Genomic DNA, 18,869 nt, shown 5'->3' on the forward strand with positions numbered 1-18,869 from the left:
TCACATGGGCTGTCGCATGTTATTGCTATGACCCCTGCAAACTGCAGGACAAACCTGCCCCTGTCATCCCGGGAAAATTACAGTAAGGGGGGGTGTTATATAGGGGGTGTTATGCAGGGACTCCAGGGGGCAGGAGCAGGAGGGTGTTATGCAGGGGGCACCCTGGGGGCAGGAGCAGGGGGGTGTTATGCAGGGGGCACCCCAGGGACAGGAGCAGGAGCGGGGGATGTTAGGCAGGGCGCTCAGCGCTGTTCAAGCCCCACACACTGTTGTGGCGCAGGAGGAGCAAAGCCTGCCCCACGGTGGGGTCGAGTGGGAAAAGCCCGGGGCAGGGAGTTCCAGAGGCCCCGCTCCCACACCGCCGCCGCCTGTGCTCGATTGCTCGGTCGGCGTCTGCTCCTGTCTCGGATCTGGCGGCTCACACGTGGCTCTATTGGCGCTGCCTTTCCGGCCTCCACGTGGGTTCGTTCGCGATGGCGGCCCAGGAGCAGCTGGCGCGGGGCGAGCCCCCGGCCTCGGCGCCAGGTGGGAGCCCGGTGGGCGCGGCGCGGCCTTTCCCGGGGCTGGTTCCGGCCCGGCCCGGCCCCCCGGCTGGGGACCGGCCAGCGGAGGCCCCGGAGCCGTGCCCCGACCTCCCCTCCCCGGCCAGGGGCGCGGATCGGGGCCTTTCCCGCCCCGCGTGAGCTCGCCGGGCCGGTGGGGGAACGTGCTTGGCCGTCGGCAGAGTGACCGCGCTTCCCAGGGCTGCGGCCGGCCCCGAGACCCGCCCGCGGGCCGGCCGGCCCCGAGACCCGCCCGCGGGCCGGCCGGCCCCGAGACCCGCCCGCGGGCCGGCCGGCCCCGAGACCCGCCCGCGGGCCGGCCGGCCCCGAGACCCGCCCGCGGGCCGGCCGGCCCCGAGACCCGCCCGCGGGCCGGCCGGCCCCGAGACCCGCCCGCGGGCCGGCCGGCCCCGAGACCCGCCCGCGGGCCGGCCGGCCCCGAGACCCGCCCGCGGGCCGGCCGGCCCCGAGACCCGCCCGCGGGCCGGCCGGCCCCGAGACCCGCCCGCGGGCCGGCCGGCCCCGAGACCCGCCCGCGGGCCGGCCGGCCCCGAGACCCGCCCGCGGGCCGGCCGGCCCCGAGACCCGCCCGCGGGCCGGCCGGCCCCGAGACCCGCCCGCCGGCCGGCCCCTTCCCGCCGCGGTTCCGTGTTCTGGCCCTGCGCGGCAGCGGCTGCTCGGCCCGTTTCTCCCGGCCAGGCTGCGCGCCGGCCCGTCCCCTCCGAGGCGCCAGTCAGGGCGGGCTGAGGCGGCCGACCTCGGCGCGCTGCTTCCTGAGGGTTCCTCTCATGGCGTGATCCGGAATTGCTGGAGGGTCGGCGGCCCTGTGTGACGGGAGCTTCTCCCGGGAGCTCGGCCTGTCCCCGCGCGGCTCTGGCTCCTGGGCCCTGCCCGGCTGGCTGGTGTGAGGGGAGGCTCTGCCCAGGGCGGGTCCATCAGCCTCGAGCTGTGCCCTGGCTCCGGGCTTGGCTCCGGCGTCTGCTTGCTCTCCCATCCCTCCCACCCTCTGTCCCCTCCGGACAGAAGGGTCCGCAGGGGCTTTTCCTACGTGGCGTGGCTGAGACGAAACCGGTCAGCCATGGGGACTTCAGTCTCCTAATTGTCTAAGTTACTTTGTGGCATTTAATTTATTCGGGCAGTTTGCTTCACAGGAGCCTGGATAACTCATTTGGTGAGTGGGCAAGGCAGCTCGTGAGTCACCTGGCCTTCAGACAGCAGCAAACACCTGTTCGCCATGAGGCATTGTCATGAAAGGGCCCTTTGCGAGCATAAATAAAGCAGCCCTTACGCTGCATCAGCTCATCTGGCAGCGTTCGGATTGCTGACAGCCTTTCTGATTCACAGAGTCCCACAAAAGGGTCTCGAGCAGTCATGGTAAAACAGGAATAGAAACCTGCCCTTCACAGCTCCCATCACTAGTCAAGTGAGATACTAGAGAAGGAACACCTGCCCTTCCCTTGCGAGAGCATTGCCCCTCCAGGAGTGCCAGCCAGCTGCCGCCCCTTCCATGGGGCATCGTGGACACACGGGGGGGCAGTGCTGGCTCTGGGCCAGTTGGTGGGACTCTGGTATTGGTGGGATAGGGAGCTCCTGTGGGGTCCTGGCTGGGAAAGGAGGAGGAGTCCTTGTGGGGGCAGAGGACCAGCAGGGAGAAGGGGAGCTCTCTTGAGGCAGGGTCTGGCTCAAGGCCTGAGGATAGGAGCAGGGGACACAGGCTTTAGTGTCCATGTGTGCGAAGTGTTTGGCAGGCAGCGTGCGGTAGGGCTGCTCAGCCTTAACCTGAGACTCTCTTGGGGCCAAGTCGTGAATCAGGGGCTCAGGGCAGCCCTTATGCAAGAGGCCACCCCGTGCTGGCTCTGGGAGGGGCTGGAGGGGCTGCAGGTGGAGCTGGTTCTGGTGGGCTTGCTGGGCTCTGGGCAGCAGGATTTCAGGTGACTCCTTGCTGCTGAGGGGGCACTGTGCTCGAGCTTGTGTGTGGTGACCCAGTGTGTGGGACCTTCCTACCTGCATATGGGCCCTTCGTGGTGGTCACCTTTAAACTTGCCAGCTGCCTGAGAGAACAAAAGACTTCTCCGCATTCTCTGGATGGCAGCCGGCGGGCACTGTCTGGGGACGCAGGGCAGCTGGCAAGCGGAAGTGGTCTCTGCACAGAAGCCTTTCTAGGCCTCATGTATCTGGGGCGATAGGGTCATGCTGGCACATGACCCACCAGTGGTCAGTCACTGGATTCCTGCTCTCCAGGGAGTCATCGTTGTCCGTACCCTGAACTCGGCTTCGAGTGACTGGCTGCTGCCTCTCCTGGAGGGTGGTCCTGCCCCTAGTTGATCAGCAGCTTTCCCCGCTGGGTTACTGGCGCTGAGCAGCCCCTGGCAGTGGGTGTCTGGCTCTGGGCAAAGCCCCCCATCTCTGCGCATGTCAGTGAGGTGGGGGCTATGGCCAAGCCTCTCTCAGTTAATTCTGTTCGGAGTTTCTGATCTGGGCTCAGTGTACGCTCTGACAGCTGCCCTTTGCCCCCTCCGGTTGCTCCATTACTCCCGAATCACTCAGCAAGATTGAATGTAATTGCACAGCTTTCATGCTATCATTTCCTTGCCTTTAATATTAGTTTATTGAGGGGTTGGAGCATGAAGTTACTCTGTGCCCTCCCCCCCAGGCTGTGCTAGATTAGCAGGCCTAGTGCCTCCCTGTGTTACTGAGCCTGGCTACTGGGGGGTGGAAACCTCCTCCCCTAATCCTGCACCCAATCAGTTGTCTCTGGTGGGCAGGGCGGGAGTGGGTCCCCTGTGCTCTCAGGCGAGCAGAGGGGTCTGAGCTGTGGCTCTGGATTCGTTTGAGTGAGTTGGCATCTCCCAATGGATGCTGAATCATCAGGCCTCTGGAGACAATAGGTGGTTCCCTTGGTGTGACACATCCAGCATGTCTTACCGTGCCTCCCAGCCAGTCCTTGCTGCTGGCGGGACGGAGCCAGGCTTCCCCCTGGTTCTGCTGGTGTGATGGCCTGTGGCAGTGGGAGCCAGGTGTCAAACCCTGTGGTAGCTAACAGAGTCCGGTGTGGCACATGCAGCTGGTGGGTAGCCAGCGGCTCAGCACCTTCCCACTCTTCACGGATCCTTTGGCTCCTTGCAATTCTGTATAAGAAGCTCCTTGGCTCTCCTTGCAGGCCGAGGACCCCAGCGCCGACGGGTGGCTATGCAGATCCCCGAGGCAATTCTCACCAATAAGGAGCTACAGGAGGCAGTTGGAGCCCTCCCCAGCAACTATAACTTTGAGATCTACAAGACGGTCTGGAGAATTCAGCAGGCTGAGGCAAAGAAAGGTAAGTGGCCGCTTGGGGCCATGCTGCACTCTTAGCATCCAGGCTAGAGCTGTCTGGGAATGGAGCTGCCGGGCTTCATGCACCAGCTCATGTCCTGGGCTGCGTGGGGGCTAGTTCCCATTGAACCCTGTTGTTGCAGCCCCGGCCCCTGGCCCTTCCTCAGTCAGAACGTGCATGGCCCTCGCCAGTGTGTGGGTCCCATTCAGTCCGCAGAGGGTGTGTTGTAAGGCATGTGGGCCAGGAGCTGGGCTTAGAGCACTTGGGGCTGGGTTACCTAGGGGAACGTACTAATGGATGCTAGCTGTGCCAAGCTGTCAGTCAGGCAGGGAAGCATCTGCCATGCTGCCGGCATTTCACGTCACGGGGAGCTGGCCATAACGCTTCCAACGATTTAGTGTATTTGTATCTCAGGTTTATAATCACATTAGACAGGACGGGCTGAGTCGCATGTAGCTGTCACTGGGCTGGGATGCCGGCCAGGGCTCCAGTGACAGCTCTCTCTTTCCTCTTTCCCTGTGCTTCCTGGCTGAGCCTTTGGGGACTGGGGGGGTACACCCGCGAGAGCGAGTGCCCAGGTGGAATATGAGTGAAGGGCAAAGCCCCCCGGGGGTGGGAGGCGGCATTGGGGTCTTGGGAAGCAGTTCCATTGATACAGGGGGAGGAGGGTCAGGCATAGGCACGAGCTCCTGACTGTGTGGGCTGGGTGTTTCCAGGCTCGGGGAGAGGAAGGCGCAGGTGCCCTGGTCTCTGCTGGGGCACCTCTGACTTGAGGTGGTTTCAGCTGGTGGCAGCTGCTTTATTTCCCCCTTGGCTTCAGCTGCTGAAGAGTAAATGCTCCAGCCCTCTCCCTGGTTGGGGTCACTGGCCACAGCCCGCTCAGCCCTGTTCCTTGTGGGCTGCCAGTGCAGAGAATAATGCATCAGACTCCCTGTCCTCGCTGGGCCACACATGCCTTGGATGAAATGAGCCCGTGGGTGCTGGCAAGGGAGAGGGTGCTTGGTGTGTCTGAACCGTTACTGCAGGCAGTGCTGGTGGGGGGCAGGTGAACACAGGCTGTTGCAGGCGGGCTCGTGAGTGGGGTCTGTGACATGATCGTGCGGACAGGGCCCCCAATAATGTGCCCTGTCTGCCCTCAGCGCTGTTCAGGTTCCTGGAAGCTGGTGTGTGTGTGGAGGGCCTGAGCAGCTGCAGTTTGTGACTGGCTGGGGGTCCTGGCAGGTGGCAGCATCAAGCCTGGAATGTGTGATCGGGCCAGGAGAGCCTTTGCCCGCTGATGGCGCCTTGGCAAGGAGTGACAGGTGTCACTGATGGGATGCTCTTGTGACCTTAGAGGGGAAGGATCCCAGGGATTAGGGCACCTGCCCAGGACCCAGTTTGGCTCCCTGCCCTGCTGCAGGCTCCCCGTGGGACCTTGAAGAAATTCCGGGCCTGCCTCGGTTCCCATAGGTAACGTGGGGACAGCAGCCCAGCCTGGGAGGGTCACTGCAGATTGTGAGGTGCTGGGGCCATTGAGGCACCTTAGGGTGAGAGATCTGAGTAAGTGTCCCTCCTGTCTTGGCTTAGGCATCGTCGAGGCCCAGACCGTCATGCCCTGTCCCCCGGGGGTACTCGGGATGGGAGGAGGCAGTGGGGGAGTGCGTGGCTGTCCTGGCCAAGGCGCTGCCTGGGCTCCCCAGTGCTGTGTGTTTTGTTCTGTGTTCTAGGTTTTAGCCTCTCGGGGAATACGGGAATATGGGAAGCTGAACCCATCAGCTGGGCTGGGATTTCAAATGTGAACGTGCAGAGGCCAGCACGTGGCTCACTGGCAAGGGACTGCAGCTGGACCCGAGAAGGCAGAAGTTCGGGGCAAGGCTTCCCTATGCCAGCACCTGGTGGGGAGGGGATGTGATGGGCTGGAGGTGTGTATCTGGGCCTGGGTCATAGCAGAGAGCCACTGGCCACAGAGGGCAGGTGCTGTGCTAACCGAGGGGAAGCCGGCTGTCTGGTGCTTCCCCCACCCCATCCCGGCTCCTTGGCGAACCACAGGCCTCACTTGAGAAGGCAAGTCTGTTTTCTGGCCAGCAGCCCCAGGCCCAGGGCTGGCGCTCATTCCACCCCAGGGGGAGGAACGATTCGGAGCCCCTTGAGCTAGCTGTGCCGAGCCCTGGGCACTCACTGCCCCAGTGAGATGAGTAAAGGGTGCAAGTTAGACTCCTTGGAGCTCTGCCACCGGCCCTGGGCCCTGAAATATCGGGGCTGGGGATTGTGCAGTGCCTCTTGCCTGGTGTGCGCTGGGCTCCCTGCTCCTTATCTGGGAAGCAGGGCTGATTAATCGCAGTTACCTCACACCATTAACGCAAGAAAATTAACTGTGAATAAAAAAATTAATCACGATTAATCGCACTATTAAAACAATAGAATACCAATTGAAATTTATTAAATATTTTTGGGTGCTTTTCTGCATTTTCAAATATATCGATTTCTATTACAACACAGATTAGGAAGTGTACGGTGCTCGCTTTATATTATTATTTTTGATTATAAATATTTGTGCTGTAAGAATGATAAAATAAATAGTATTTTTCAGTTCACCTCATACAAGTACTGTAGTGCAATCTCTTTATCTTGAACATGTAACTTGCAAATGTAGATTTTTTTGGTTGTTACATAACTGAGCTCAAAAACAAAACAGTGTAAAACTTTAGAGCCTACAAGTCCCCTCAGTCCTACTTCTTGTTCAGCCAATTGCTAAGACAAACAAGTTTATTTACATTTATGGGAGATACTGCTGCCTGCTTTGTGTTTACAGTGTCACCTGAAAGTGAGAACAGACATTCCCATGGCACTTCTGTAGCCGGCGTTGCAAGGTATTTACGTGCCAGATATGCTAAACATTCATATGTCCTTTCATGCTTCGGCCTCCATTCTAGAGGACATGCTTCCATGCTGATGATGCTTGTTAAAAAAATAATGCATTCATTAAATTTGTGACTGAACTCCTTGGGGGAGAATTGGATGTCTCCTGTTCTGTTTTACCCACATTCTGCCATATATTTCATGTTATAGCAGTCTTGGATGATGACCCAGCACATGTTCGTTTTAAGAGTGCTTTCACAGGAGATTTGGCAAAATGCAAAGAAGGTACCGATGTGAGATTTCTAAGGATAGATACAGCACTCAACCCAAGGTTTAAGAATATGAAGTGCCTTCCAAAATCTGAGAGGGATGAAGGGTGGAGCATGCTTTCAGAAGTCTTAAAAGAGCAACACTCTGATGTGGAAACTACAGAACCCGAACCACCAAAAAAGAAAATCAACCTTCTGCTGGTGGCATCTGACTCAGATGATGAAAATGAACATGCGTCAGTCCGCTCTTTTTGGATGGTTATCAAGCAGAACCCGTTACCAGCATGGACGCATGTCCCCTGGAATGGTGGTTGAAGCATGAAGGGACATATGAATCTTTAGTGCATCTGGCATGTAAATATCTTGTGATGCCAGCTACAACAGTGCCATGCGAATGTCTGTTCTCACTTTCAGGTGACATTGTAAGCGAAAAGCAGGCAGCATTATCTCCTGCAAATTGTAACCAAACTTGTTTGTCTAAGCGATTGGCTGAAGTAGGTCTGCGTGGACTTGTAGGTTCTAAAGTTTTACGTTTTATTTTTGAATGCAGTTATTTTTTGTACATAATTCTACATTTATAAGTTCAACTTTCAAGATAAAGAGAGTGCACTACAGTATTTATATTGGGTGAATTGAAATGTACTATTTCTTTTGCTTTTTACAGTGCAAATATTTGTAATAAAAATAAATATGAAGTAAGCACTGTACACTTGATATTCTGTGTTGTAATTGAAATCAATATATCTGAAAATGTAGAAAACATCTAAAAATATTGAAATTAATGGTATTCTATTACTGGTTAACAGTGCGATTAATCAGGATTAATTTTTTTAATCGCTAGAGAGCCCTACTGGGAGGGGCTGTCAGATGTGACCCATGCCGTTTTCCAGACATCCCAGGACAGCAGAGGCTGGCTGGGGAGGAAGCGGTGCTCTGGGACCCCTCCTGAGGTGCCTGAAGCTGGATTTCGCTGGCTGGGTAAGCTGAGTACTTAGCTTTAGAAGAGCTTTGAGAGTCTGGGAAACTGGAGATTCGCGTGGTTCCAATCAATTGGCCTAAAACAATGTCTTTAAATAGAGTTGGTGTTTGCCCGGGCATGGCTCAGTAGCCGAAGGATTTCAGTCAGCCAGGGATTTGGGGAGGGAACTGTGGGTAAATGTCATGAAGGCTGGGATGCGTTAGTGGGATCTAGAGTTAAGAGAATAACGGGATTAATGGGACCTGCAGCTGGAGTTAAAGGCCACAGTCCCGGCGCTCAGTCCCCATCCCCACAGGGAGCAGCCCAGCACGGGGACCGGCCCTCGCCTTTCAGAGGATCCGGAGGGCAGTAAAGGAGGTTGAGTCCCAGTCTGACTGCTAGCATAAGAACACTGGGTCAGAGCAATGGCCCACCTGCCCCAGGGTCTCCTCTTCCAACCATGCCAGTGCCAGGGGCTTCAGAGGGAGGGAACAGAACAGGGCAGCTGTCGAGTGATCCAGCCACTTCCAGCTTCCATTAGTCAGAAGTTTAGGGACATCAGGAGCATGGGTTGTGTCGCTGCCCAGCCTGGCCAATGGCCAACGATGGACCTAGCCTCGTACTGTTTGGGACCCATTTTACTTCTGGCCTTCGCCACATCCCCTGGCAGTGAGCTCCACTGGCCGGCTGTGTGTGTGGGAAGAAGCACTTCCTGCTGTTTGCTTTAAACCTGCTGCCTGTTGTCACGGCGTCCCTGGGCGATGCTCTGGAACTGCTCCCCATGAAGCCAGGCAGGACTTTGGGGCAGTCGCCTTCCGGTGAGCAGCCTGTCCGCAGGGCAAACAGCTCACATGGCTTCCACCTTCCTGGGTCTGACCTCCGAGCATTTAGCCTCCTCTGCCCCTCCCTGCACTTCCCCCAGCGAGTCCGGCCCAGGCGGGGTCCTGGGGAAGCCAGAGGGTGCTGCCCCCCAACTTCGCAGTCAGACGTCACTCTCAGCCAGCCAGTAAAACAAAGGTTTATTAGACAACAGGAACGTGGTCTAAACCAGAGAACCGGACCCCTCAGCTGGGTCCATTTTGGGGGGCAGTGAGTCAGACAACCAGGTCTGCCCTTCACTCCATGTCTCCAAACTGAAACTCCCTCCAGCCCCTCCTCCTCTGGGCTTTGTTCCTTTCCCAGGCCAGGAGGTCACCGGATTCCTTTGTTCTCCAACCCTTTAGCTTTCACCTTGCAGGGGGGAAGGGCCCAGGCCATCAGTTGCCAGGAAACAGGGTGTTGGCCATTCTCTGTGTCCAGACCCCTGCACACACCTGCCCTCGAGGGCTCTGCAACGATCACACACCCTTACCCCACCACCTAGATACTTAAGAACTGCATAGGGGAAACTGAGGCACCCCCACAGTATTCAGAGGAAACATTAAGAACAGTCCCACTTCGTCACCTGTCACCTGGGCCAGCACCCAGAGGGCCTTGGCTCATTCCTGGGCTGCAGCACGTGGCCTGGGCACAGAGGTGCTGACCTAGAACTCTGAGCCCTGGTGCTTGGCCAGCACCTTGGCGCCATGGTCCTCTCTGTGCCAGGCGGGTTCAGCATCCAGCTGCAGGGAGTTCTCCAGCTCTCCCCTTCCTGGGTCGTTGCCGTGTTGTGACTCCTCCCCAGAGTGGCCAGGGAGCAGAGAGTGTTGCAGCTGCCCCAGTGCAGAGGACTTGTGACTCCCTCCCCTTAGGAAGTGCTCAGGAGCTCCTGGAGCCACCTGTAATGGTGGGTGTCATGGGCTAAGTGTGCCAGGGTCCCAGCCCCATGCTGTGGGCGGCTCTGGCTCGGAGGAGCTCTGGGTGGATGCAGAAGGCAGAAGGGCTGAGCGGTGTGTGGGTTGGGTCTGGCTCACTGTGCGCAGGGGTGTCGTCAGGCTTATACCAAGGTGTTTGCTTTGCGGAAGAAATTACCTGCTCAGTGCATCCTAACCCTGGGGATCTGTCTCTCTCCTAGTGGCTCTGCAGATGCCCGAAGGCCTCCTCATGTTCGCGTGCACCATCGCTGACATCATTGAAAGGTGAGTGAAAGACGTAGGCTCTTTGCCCTTGGAGGGGTGTCTGCCCTCGCCACACACCCTGGCATCTGGCATATCCCCAGATGGGTCCCCTGGGCAGAAAAGTAATGCCTCGCAGCAAGCAGCTTTGCTAAAGCATTGATCTGCCTGTTCCGTGACCCTGCCTCCCACACGGAGCCTCCCGTGGTGCCTGTACTTGGTATCTCCTGCGTTAGGCAGTGCCCGCTGTGCAGTGCTGCGGGCAGGGTGGGGCAGCCGGCCAGCGTTCGCTCGGCGCAGTCCTGGTTCCCAGCCATAGCGGCTGTTTGTTTGTGGTTGAATTTATGTGGCCGTGTGAGCGGTGAGAGACGACCATGCTGTCAGGCTGATCTCGCTGCCTGGCTCTGCCCCCCCACCCCTTGGTGCGTTCGAGCCAGCAGCTGACAAGCTCAGCATGTCCTGGCCCTCGCCGGGGTCACGGTGCCCGTGTTAACAACTGGCTGACCTGAGCTCGGAGCCGGTGTGCCGAGGAGCGCTCTGGGCCGCAGTGGGGGCAGGGCCTGATGGCGGCAGGTGAGCTCTAAGAGGCTGGTGCTTCCAGGCACTCTCCATTCAGTGCCCTGCTGCTTTGGGAGGGAAAGGGGCCCCCTCGAGCTCCTCTGTGCCCCTGCCTTGCTGGCCATGGCCTCTGCACCAAGCTCATCCTGGACTCCAGGGGAAAGACCCTGCTGCCCATTTACCCTAGCATCCCATCCCCTCGCTCCTTGGGGCAGAGAGGGCAGCTGTGATTGGCAGAGCCTGGGCATGCAGGTTCTCCTGGCTGCTCACGGGCCCACAGAGAGGCAGGGGGGACCCCTGTCCCCATGCTGCTTCCCTCCCGATTTGCTCCGCGGCCCAGAGAAAGCAGAAGTGGAGGGTGAAGAGCTGAGCAGAGCACTCGGCTGTGCAGGGGCAGCAGATTGAGGCACCTTGCAGAATTTAGGGTAATCTCTTTTCCCCCTGTGCATTTCCCCCACTCTTTTCCCCCTGCTGTACCCGCCTCCCTGCTCCGCCCCCTCCCCAGCTCCCTCTGTTTGCACATGGTGAGTGAGAGCCAAGAGTAGGCGGAGGGGTCATGACGCTCACTAGCATATTGTCTGCCTGGTGCAGTGGGGCTGGGGCTGGCTTCCCTTCCCACCTGCCCGTAGCCAAACAGCTGCTAAAGCGGGGCTTGGCGGACAGGGCCAGAGCAGGGCACCCTCCCAGCTCTGCCAATAACCCCCCCTGCGCAGCTGGGAGGGCTGCGGCGTGGCTGGGTGACCAGCCCCTCTGCCCCCAGCTTGCCGTGCCTGCTGCTTGTGGCTCTGGGCTGTGTAGGTGCCAGCTGGGCTTGTTGGCAGCATCGTTCCCCAGCAGGCTGGTGGCTGCTCTGTGGCCACCAGCCCTGCCCTGCCCTCTGAGCCCGCACTGGTGCCCGGGTGCTGCGCGCCTGGCCATGCGGGGGGAGCAGGGGGAGCTGGCTGAGTGTCTCGCCGTCTTTGCTGGCCTCTGGGACTTGGGGAGCGCCCCGGGCTGGGCCTCAGTCTCAGCCTGCCTGGGAGCAGCCAGTGTCCCCGGGCCTTTAAGAGACTGTCCTGCACTGCAGGGAGCTGCTTTCATGGCCCAGCCTCGAAGGCAGCGGGTTGAGGGGATTCTTTTATCTGCGTGAGCCTGAGCCCCTGTGCACAGCACAGCCTGCCCGCCCTGCAGGGCTCTCCTGCCTCCCAGCCAGCCCAGCTGGGGCCTCCAGGGTGGGGCTGCAAATGGAGGGTCCTCTGGGATGAGAGGAGAGAGGGTTGTGGGGGGAGCTGTGTGCCGGGGGGGTGGGGGGGAGAGAATCTGTGTGTATATGTGGGGGGGCCATGGGTGGGGGCTTTGTGCTGGGGGGGGGGAATCTGTGTGTATATGTGGGGGGGCCATGGGTGGGGGCTTTGTGCTGGGGGGGGGAATCTGTGTGTAAATGTGGGGGGGCCATGGGTGGGGGCTTTGTGCCGCAGGGGTTCTGTGTGTATATGTGGGGGGGGCCATGGGTGGGGGCTTTGTGCTGCGGGGGTTCTGTGTGTATATGTGGGGGGGTGCCCACGGGTGGGGGCTCTGTGCCAGGGGGAGGGGGGGGGGCTTTGTGTGCAGAGGTGGGTGCGGGATCTGTGGGGAGGAGGGCAGCTCCAAAGTAGCAGTAAACACAGGAGATGCTTCCCGTCCATCAGCATGCGGGTGATGTGGGGGTTGCTGCGAGGCTGTTCGGGGTGGGGGAGAGGCCGGGCAGGCAGCGGTGCTGGATGGGGGAGAGGGGAGCAGCGACACGTGGCATGCAGGGGTCACTGGTCTGTGGCGCTTCCTGCCCAGACGGGCCCACGCTGGGGGTGGCGTGGCCTGGCTCTGGTCACTGAGGTGCTGGGACTTGTGGCCAAAGCCTGAGTGGGGCCCCCGATGGAACCAGAGGCTGGGATGAGGGAGGAGGTGGCTGAGTGTCCGTGACAGCCCCTGGCCTGCAGCTTGGGAAGCGCTGGTGCTGGTCGGGATTGGGGTTGTTGGTGCCCCTGGTGCCACGCCGCCCCCTCCCCCCCCGGCCGCCGCCCCCTCCCCCCCGTGCCACGCCGGCCCTGAGCACCCCTCCTTGTGCTGTGCCAGCCTATTGGGTGTAACTCTGGGAGTCTGAGGCCTGGTCTACACTTGAGACAAGTTGGCCTGGCTACACGTGGAAAACGTCCTGCCTTCTGTGCGTCGTCAGGGCAAGTGACCCCCGAAGCCACAGTCTGGGCGCGGTTAGGAGCCTTCTGCCCATCGCTGCGGCTGGCGCTGACTCTCGGCTGCAGCCCTTGCAGTGTAGACGCTGCCTGGGCCTGTGCTGCTCAGTGTGAAACCCTGGACACCCCCCCGCCCCTCCTTCCCTCCCTCCCCGAGGACCCCGCAGGTCAGGAGAAAACTGCATTAGGTGAGGGGTTAGAGCGACGGACGGCTGTTCTTGGCCTCCTTAGTGCCTGGCTCCTCGTGCCATTAATATTTATAGCTGGTGCTAATGTGGAAGCTTAGCTTGGCCGCTGCTTTGGCTGGCCCTTTTCACCCAGCTGCCTCGGCTCCAGACGTGACAGAAATCGCTCTTCTGCCTGCAGCAGCGTGGTGTGGGTCCTGCGCCAGGCCGGCGAGCTCCTCCGCACGCGTGGGAACGGCCCTATAGGACTGCAGGTTGCTGAGGCCCAGTCACATGGGGAGCCTGTGTGACGAAGTGGGACTGTTCTTAATGTTTCCTCTGAATACTGTGGGGGTGCCTCAGTTTCCCCTAGGCAGTTCTTAAGTATCTAGGTGGTGGGGTAAGGGTGTATGATCATTGCAGAGCCCTCGAGGGCAGGTGTGTGCAGGGGTCTGGACACAGAGAATGGCCAACACCCTGTTTCCTGGCAACTGATGGCCTGGCCCTTCCCCCCTGCAAGGTGAGAGCTGAAGGGTTGGAGAACAAAGGAATCAGGTGACCTCCTGCCCTGGGAAAGGGACAAAGCCCAGAGGAGGAGGGGCTGGAGAGAGTTTCAGTTTGGGGCTGGCTGGGGACGTGGAGTGAAGTGCAGACGTGGTTGTCTGGCTCACTGCCCCCCAAAATGGACCCAGCTGAGGGATCCTGTTCTCTGCACCTACAAGCTCTGTGTTAGACCATGTTCCTGTCGTCTAATAAACCTCTGTTTTACTGGCTGGCTGAGAGTCCCGTCTGACTGTGGAATTGGGGGGCAGGACCCTCTGGCTTCCCCAGGAGCCCCGCCTGAGCGGACTCGCTGTGGGAAGCGCACAGAGGGGCAGAGGAGGCTGAATGCTCTCAGGTCAGACCCAGGAAGGTGGAAGCTGGGTGAGCTGTGTGTCCTGCAGACAGGCTGCTCCCAGAAAGGCGACTGCCCCAGAGTCCTGCCTGGCTTCGCAGGGAGCAGTTCCAAAGCATCGCCTGGGGACTCCGTGACAACTGGTGGTAGCGGTGGGATCTACTGCACCCCATGGATGGCGCTTACTGCTGTAAGTGACTGGGGAGCAGTAAAACGAAGGGGGATTGACGAGGACCAAGCGTGCTGAAGGCTCAGAGAGGAGCGGTTTTGGGGGGTGGTTAACCCCTGGGAGTGTGTGACCAGCGAGAAGGTGTCACAAAGTCCCCAGGCGACGCTCTGGAACTGCTCCTTATGATGCCAGTCAGGATGCTGGGGAAGTCTCCTTTCTGTGAGCAGCCTGTCTCCAGGACACACAGCTCACCCAGCTTCCACCTTCCTGGATCTGACCTCGGAGCACTCAGCATCCTCTGCCCCTCCGTGCGCTTCCCACAGCGAGTCTGCCCAGGTGGGGTCCTGGGGAAGCCAAAGTGTCCTGCCCCCCAACTCCGCAGTCAGACATGACTCTTAGCCAGCCAGTAAAACAGAAGGTTTATTAGACAAAAGGAACATGGTCTAACACAGAGCTTGTAGGTGGAGAGAACGGGACCCCTCAGCTGGGTCAATTTTGGGGGGCAGTGAGCCAGACGTCTGCCCTTCACTCCACGCCCCAGCAGCCCCAAACTGAAACTTCCTCCAGCCCCTCCTCCTCTGGGCTTTGTTCCTTTCCCCGGCCAGGAGGTCACCGGATTCTTTTGTTCTCCAACCCTTTAGCTCTCATCTGGCAGGGGGGGAAGGGCCAGGCCATCAGCTGCCAGGAAACAGGGTGTCAGCCATTCTCTGTGTCCAGACCCCTGCACACACCTGCCCTCGAGGGCTCTGCAATGATCATACACCCTTATCCCACCACCTAGAGACTTAAGAACTGCCTAGGGGAAACTGAGGCACCCCCACACTATTCAGAGGAAACATTAAGAACAGTCCCACTTCGTCACAGGGCTGCACCAGTGAAAGGGGCTAATTCTGAGCTCCTGTAATGGAGTCTGACCCTCCAGGATTATGAGATGGTGGTGGTCCATGGGAATGGGAATGCATGTTATAGCTGATGTTTTGTCCCGGAAAGGGGGACCTGCACTTCCCCAGGCCATTAGCTGAAGGGACCCCGCTCAGTTCAGACTCGAAGGGGGGCAGGATGTGACGAAGTGGGGAGTTTTTGTAATGTTTCGTATGATTATGTGTGTGCCTCAGTTCTCTGTGAACTGCATGCCTAACCAGGCCAGGGAAGGAAAGGTGTTGATCTTTGCCGAGATCTCTAGTGGATCAGATGCGACTGTCCCTGGCTACCTGGGCCTAGCCAATGGCCAGACAATTTGTGACTTCTGTCAATTGAGCAGGGGGAGGGAGGGGTTAGAACATTCACACCCCTGAGCAACATCGGTTTTACTGACATAGGCTACACTTGAGACAGGTTGGCCTGGCTACACGTGGAAAATGTCCTGCCTTCTGTGCTACAGAGTAGACATAGCCTAAGCCAGGGGAGGTGGCGGTGGCAGGAAGTTTGTGGCCTGTAACCACCCCTTCTCAGGCTTGAGAGCTGACCAAGCAGGGCTTGGCTGGGGAGCCTGGCTAGCGCAGGGGGTAGTGCTGGGGATGCCCTTTCTCTTGGAGTCTGGACTGAGTCAGGGCCCTAGCGTGGTGTGTACTGGGAGGGAGCATCCTAGGGCTGCCAGCTGGGCATGTGGCTAGCAGGGCCTCGCACTGAGCAAAGGGCAAGGAGTTGTGAGAACTCTGGTTCTTCCGTTAACACGGGCTTGCTGGGTGGCTTCAGACGTCACCGCCCTTGTGGGCTTGGGGTCCGGGTTGTACTCTTGTCCATGAAGGAGGGACACAAACATGCTGTTTAGCAAACCCCTCACTCCCCAGGGGGGCTCTGCCTTCCTGCCGCACGGGGAGCATCTTGTGCTGTCCTTGGCAGGGTTTGCAGGGGAGAGGCTCGGGAAAGCTCCCACTCTGCCGTGCACAGAGCTAGCCCTCCAGTTAATTGCTAAGCAGGAGCATGCCCAGGGACCGTGCGGGCTGGCTCGCTCTCCATGCCTTGAAGACTAGGATTACAATTCAGGGAAGTGCTCCAGTTATGCTGGGATCCCAGGGCCCTTTCTTCCGGCACTGCTTGCGCGCCCCATGTCTTTGTTTCAGATTTATCTCTGTTGTGGAGCTGACATCTGTTAAAGGAGCTGCTCTGCGCCCAGCTGCATTAGTGAAAGGAACAGCCCAGCGCCCGTAGTCACTACAAATGCACCACCCCGAGGAGCCCAGGGCCCCTGTCTGTCTGTCTCTCACTCAGGTGGTGCGTCTGTCTGTCTGCTCCGTAGCCATGCTGTGAGGGACGGGGGCGTTCTCAGATACTTCTGTTACCCACATCCTTTCCATGGCTGGGGCTAGGAGCCCCTTGAAAAGCCCCTAAGTCTCTCCCCCAGCAGGTGAGCAGGGGGCATTCCCTGTCCCTGTTTGTGACCAGCACCACTTGTCCCTGTGCCCAGCGCTCTCTGCCATGGCTGAGCCCCTGGGGCAGCTCCCAGCATGGCAGGAGAGGGCCCCTCGGGCCCCCAAGGGCTCTCTCCTGTGACAGCGTGGCTACTCGGTGAGCTGGGAGCTGCTGCTGGGGTGGGGCTGCGCTGGCGTGGGCGGGGAGCAGCTTGCAGAGCACAAGAGGGAAAGGAGCTGACAGCCTGGAGCCCTGCAGGAGGAGGGCATGTGCTGTGGCCCGCAGCCCCTGCCGTTTGGGGTGAACAGCTAGGGTCAGCCCCGCAAAGGGGTCTGGGAACTGGTGCTGAGAGGGTGGTGCAGAGTCGTGAGGGGCGGGTGCTGGGGGTATTTGAGCCGCGCTGCCTTCTGGGGGCTGGATGGGGCTAGTGTGCTGGGGTCGGCAGACAGGGGAGGTCCCCCTCAGCTGCGGCGCTCTTTGGACTGGATGTGACGCAGGGAGCTGGGTCCCGGGCTCCCTTTGAGCAGACTCGGATCCAATGCTGTGCGGGGACCCTGGTGCCCTGAGCCTCAGGCTGCAGTGGTGGCAGGGAGCGGGGAGTATGTGGACTGGGGGACTTGGAACCGTCTGCATGGATCAAAGGCTTCTCTGCTGAGACAGTTTGAACACAAGTGCTGAATGCTGATCATGGTGGCTGACAGGGAAAAATTAACCAGGAACCCAAACAAACCAGTGCAGGGGGCCCTGCATGGGGCAGCATGGAGCGGTGCATGGGCCGCTCTGAGCTCTCAGCCACCGCAGGGCTGTCGTGGGGGCTGCCATGGTAAGGGCTAACTGCATCACTGCTCAGTCAGTCTGCATGCATCCCCTCCAGGGCACTGGCCCTGAGCCTCTCCTGCTCTGACTGGGCACAGTGCCCTGCGAATGCCCAGCCTGGATTGCGCAGCACTGTGAGACTCCCCTGCGGGCGCCATGAGCAACAGCACCAAACAGCTCATCAGTACAACACCCCAGCCCCGAGGAGCGCCGCAGAGAGCTGTTATCACAGCACGACTCTGTGACCATAGCCAGGTAGGGCCATCTTATCCAGACACCCTGCTGCTGGGCTTTGGGGGAGCAGCCTGCACCCCAGCCTCCCTCCTCCCCACCTGCTCTTCAAAGGTTGCCCTTGTTATCTCCCTCAAAGCTCCTGGTCTGCCGGGGTGTCCAGACCCTACTTAAACCAGAGTATGTCCCCTTCTGGGAAATGGATTGATAGATTATAAAGCCAGAAGGGAACACTGGTGGTGTAGTCTGACCTCCTGCACAACACAGAGCAGAGAATGTCCTGAATTCTTTGGTGTGTCCTTCAGAAAAACTCCCAGTCTTGATTTGAAAATAGCCAGGGTTGGAGAATCCCCCAAGACTCTTGGGAAATTGTTCCAGTGACTAATCACCCTCACTGCTAAAATCTTACAGCTTATTCTAGTCTAAACACATCCAGCTTCAATGTTCAGCCATTGGCTTGGGTTAGATCTTCCTCTGCTGGATCGCAGAGCCAATAATCTATGTTTGTTCCCCATGTTGGTACTTAGAGACCGGGATCGTCACCCCTGAACCTTCTTTCCAAATTAAGGTTGAGCTCCTTGAGTCTGTCACGATACAGCAGGATTTCTAATCCTTTAACCTTCTCATGGCTCTTCTCCGACCCCCCTCCAATTTATCAACATCCTCCGTGAACTGTGGGTACCGGAACTGGACTCAGGATTCCAGCCGTGGTTGCACCAGTGCCAAACACAGAGGTAAAGTAACCTCTCTGCTCCTTGAGATTCCCCTGTTTGTGCCTCCAAGGATCAAATTAACCTTTTTGGCTACAATGTTGCCTGGGGAGCTCAAGTTCAGAAACTGTCTGGTGTGACTCCCATGTCTGTTTCAGAGTCCCTGCTTCCCAGGAGAGAGCCCCCAGCCTGTGAATATGGCCTGTGTTTAGATGTAGGTCTTCACATTCAACCATAGTGAAACTCCAATTCCTGAGTGATCCTGATCATTCTGTATCGGTGACCTGTCATAGAATCATAGAATATCAGGGTTGGAAGGGACCCCAGAAGGTCATCTAGTCCAACCCCCTGCTCAAAGCAGGACCAATTCCCAGTTAAATCATCCCAGCCAGGGCTTTGTCAAGCCTGACCTTAAAAACCTCTAAGGAAGGAGATTCTACCACCTCCCTAGGTAACGCATTCCAGTGTTTCACCACCCTCTTAGTGAAAAAGTTTTTCCTAATATCCAATCTAAACCTCCCCCACTGCAACTGTCCTCTTCATTATTGCCCAATCCTTATCTTGGCTGCAGACTTTCTCAGCAAGGAGTTTGTCGTCTTCCATGTCGCTGATGAAAATCTTAAATAGCGTAAGATCAAGAACCCATTCCTGTGGGGCCCACTAGCAACACACCCGCTTGATGTTGGGGTCCTGTTTACAGTTCCAGGGTCAGTCAGCCAGGGTTTAATCCGTTTAACGAGGGCCGTGTCAGGTTTGTTTCATTCTATTTTTTTAATCAAAATGTTGTGTGGTACCAAGTCCAAGTGGTACCTTT

At 58.5% G+C, this 18,869-nt stretch overlaps 1 protein-coding gene across 7 annotated transcripts in view; it reads left to right on the forward strand.

Moving 5' to 3' along the window:
* Positions 1–438: 438 nt before the first annotated feature.
* The window catches only part of DPH1 (diphthamide biosynthesis 1), a 53,770-nt gene continuing 35,339 nt past the window's right edge, over positions 439–18,869 (forward strand). For 3 of the 7 annotated variants that reach the window (XM_073316118.1, XM_078849220.1, XM_078849221.1), the window contains exons 1-3: positions 439–525; positions 3,703–3,858; positions 9,914–9,977. In XM_073316118.1, the coding sequence (XP_073172219.1) occupies positions 474–525; positions 3,703–3,858; positions 9,914–9,977 (272 nt within the window). In that variant the 5' untranslated portion in view covers positions 439–473. Of the gene's footprint in view, positions 526–3,702; positions 3,859–5,254; positions 5,305–5,561; positions 5,757–7,803; positions 7,941–9,913; positions 9,978–18,869 lie in introns of those variants that run through there. The other 4 variants (XM_073316119.1, XM_073316121.2, XM_078849223.1 and 1 more) reach the window with 4 other exon arrangements.

This window comes from Lepidochelys kempii, chromosome 17 (assembly GCF_965140285.1).
Source record: "Lepidochelys kempii isolate rLepKem1 chromosome 17, rLepKem1.hap1, whole genome shotgun sequence".
In the NCBI taxonomy this organism is placed as follows: domain Eukaryota; kingdom Metazoa; phylum Chordata; order Testudines; family Cheloniidae; genus Lepidochelys; species Lepidochelys kempii.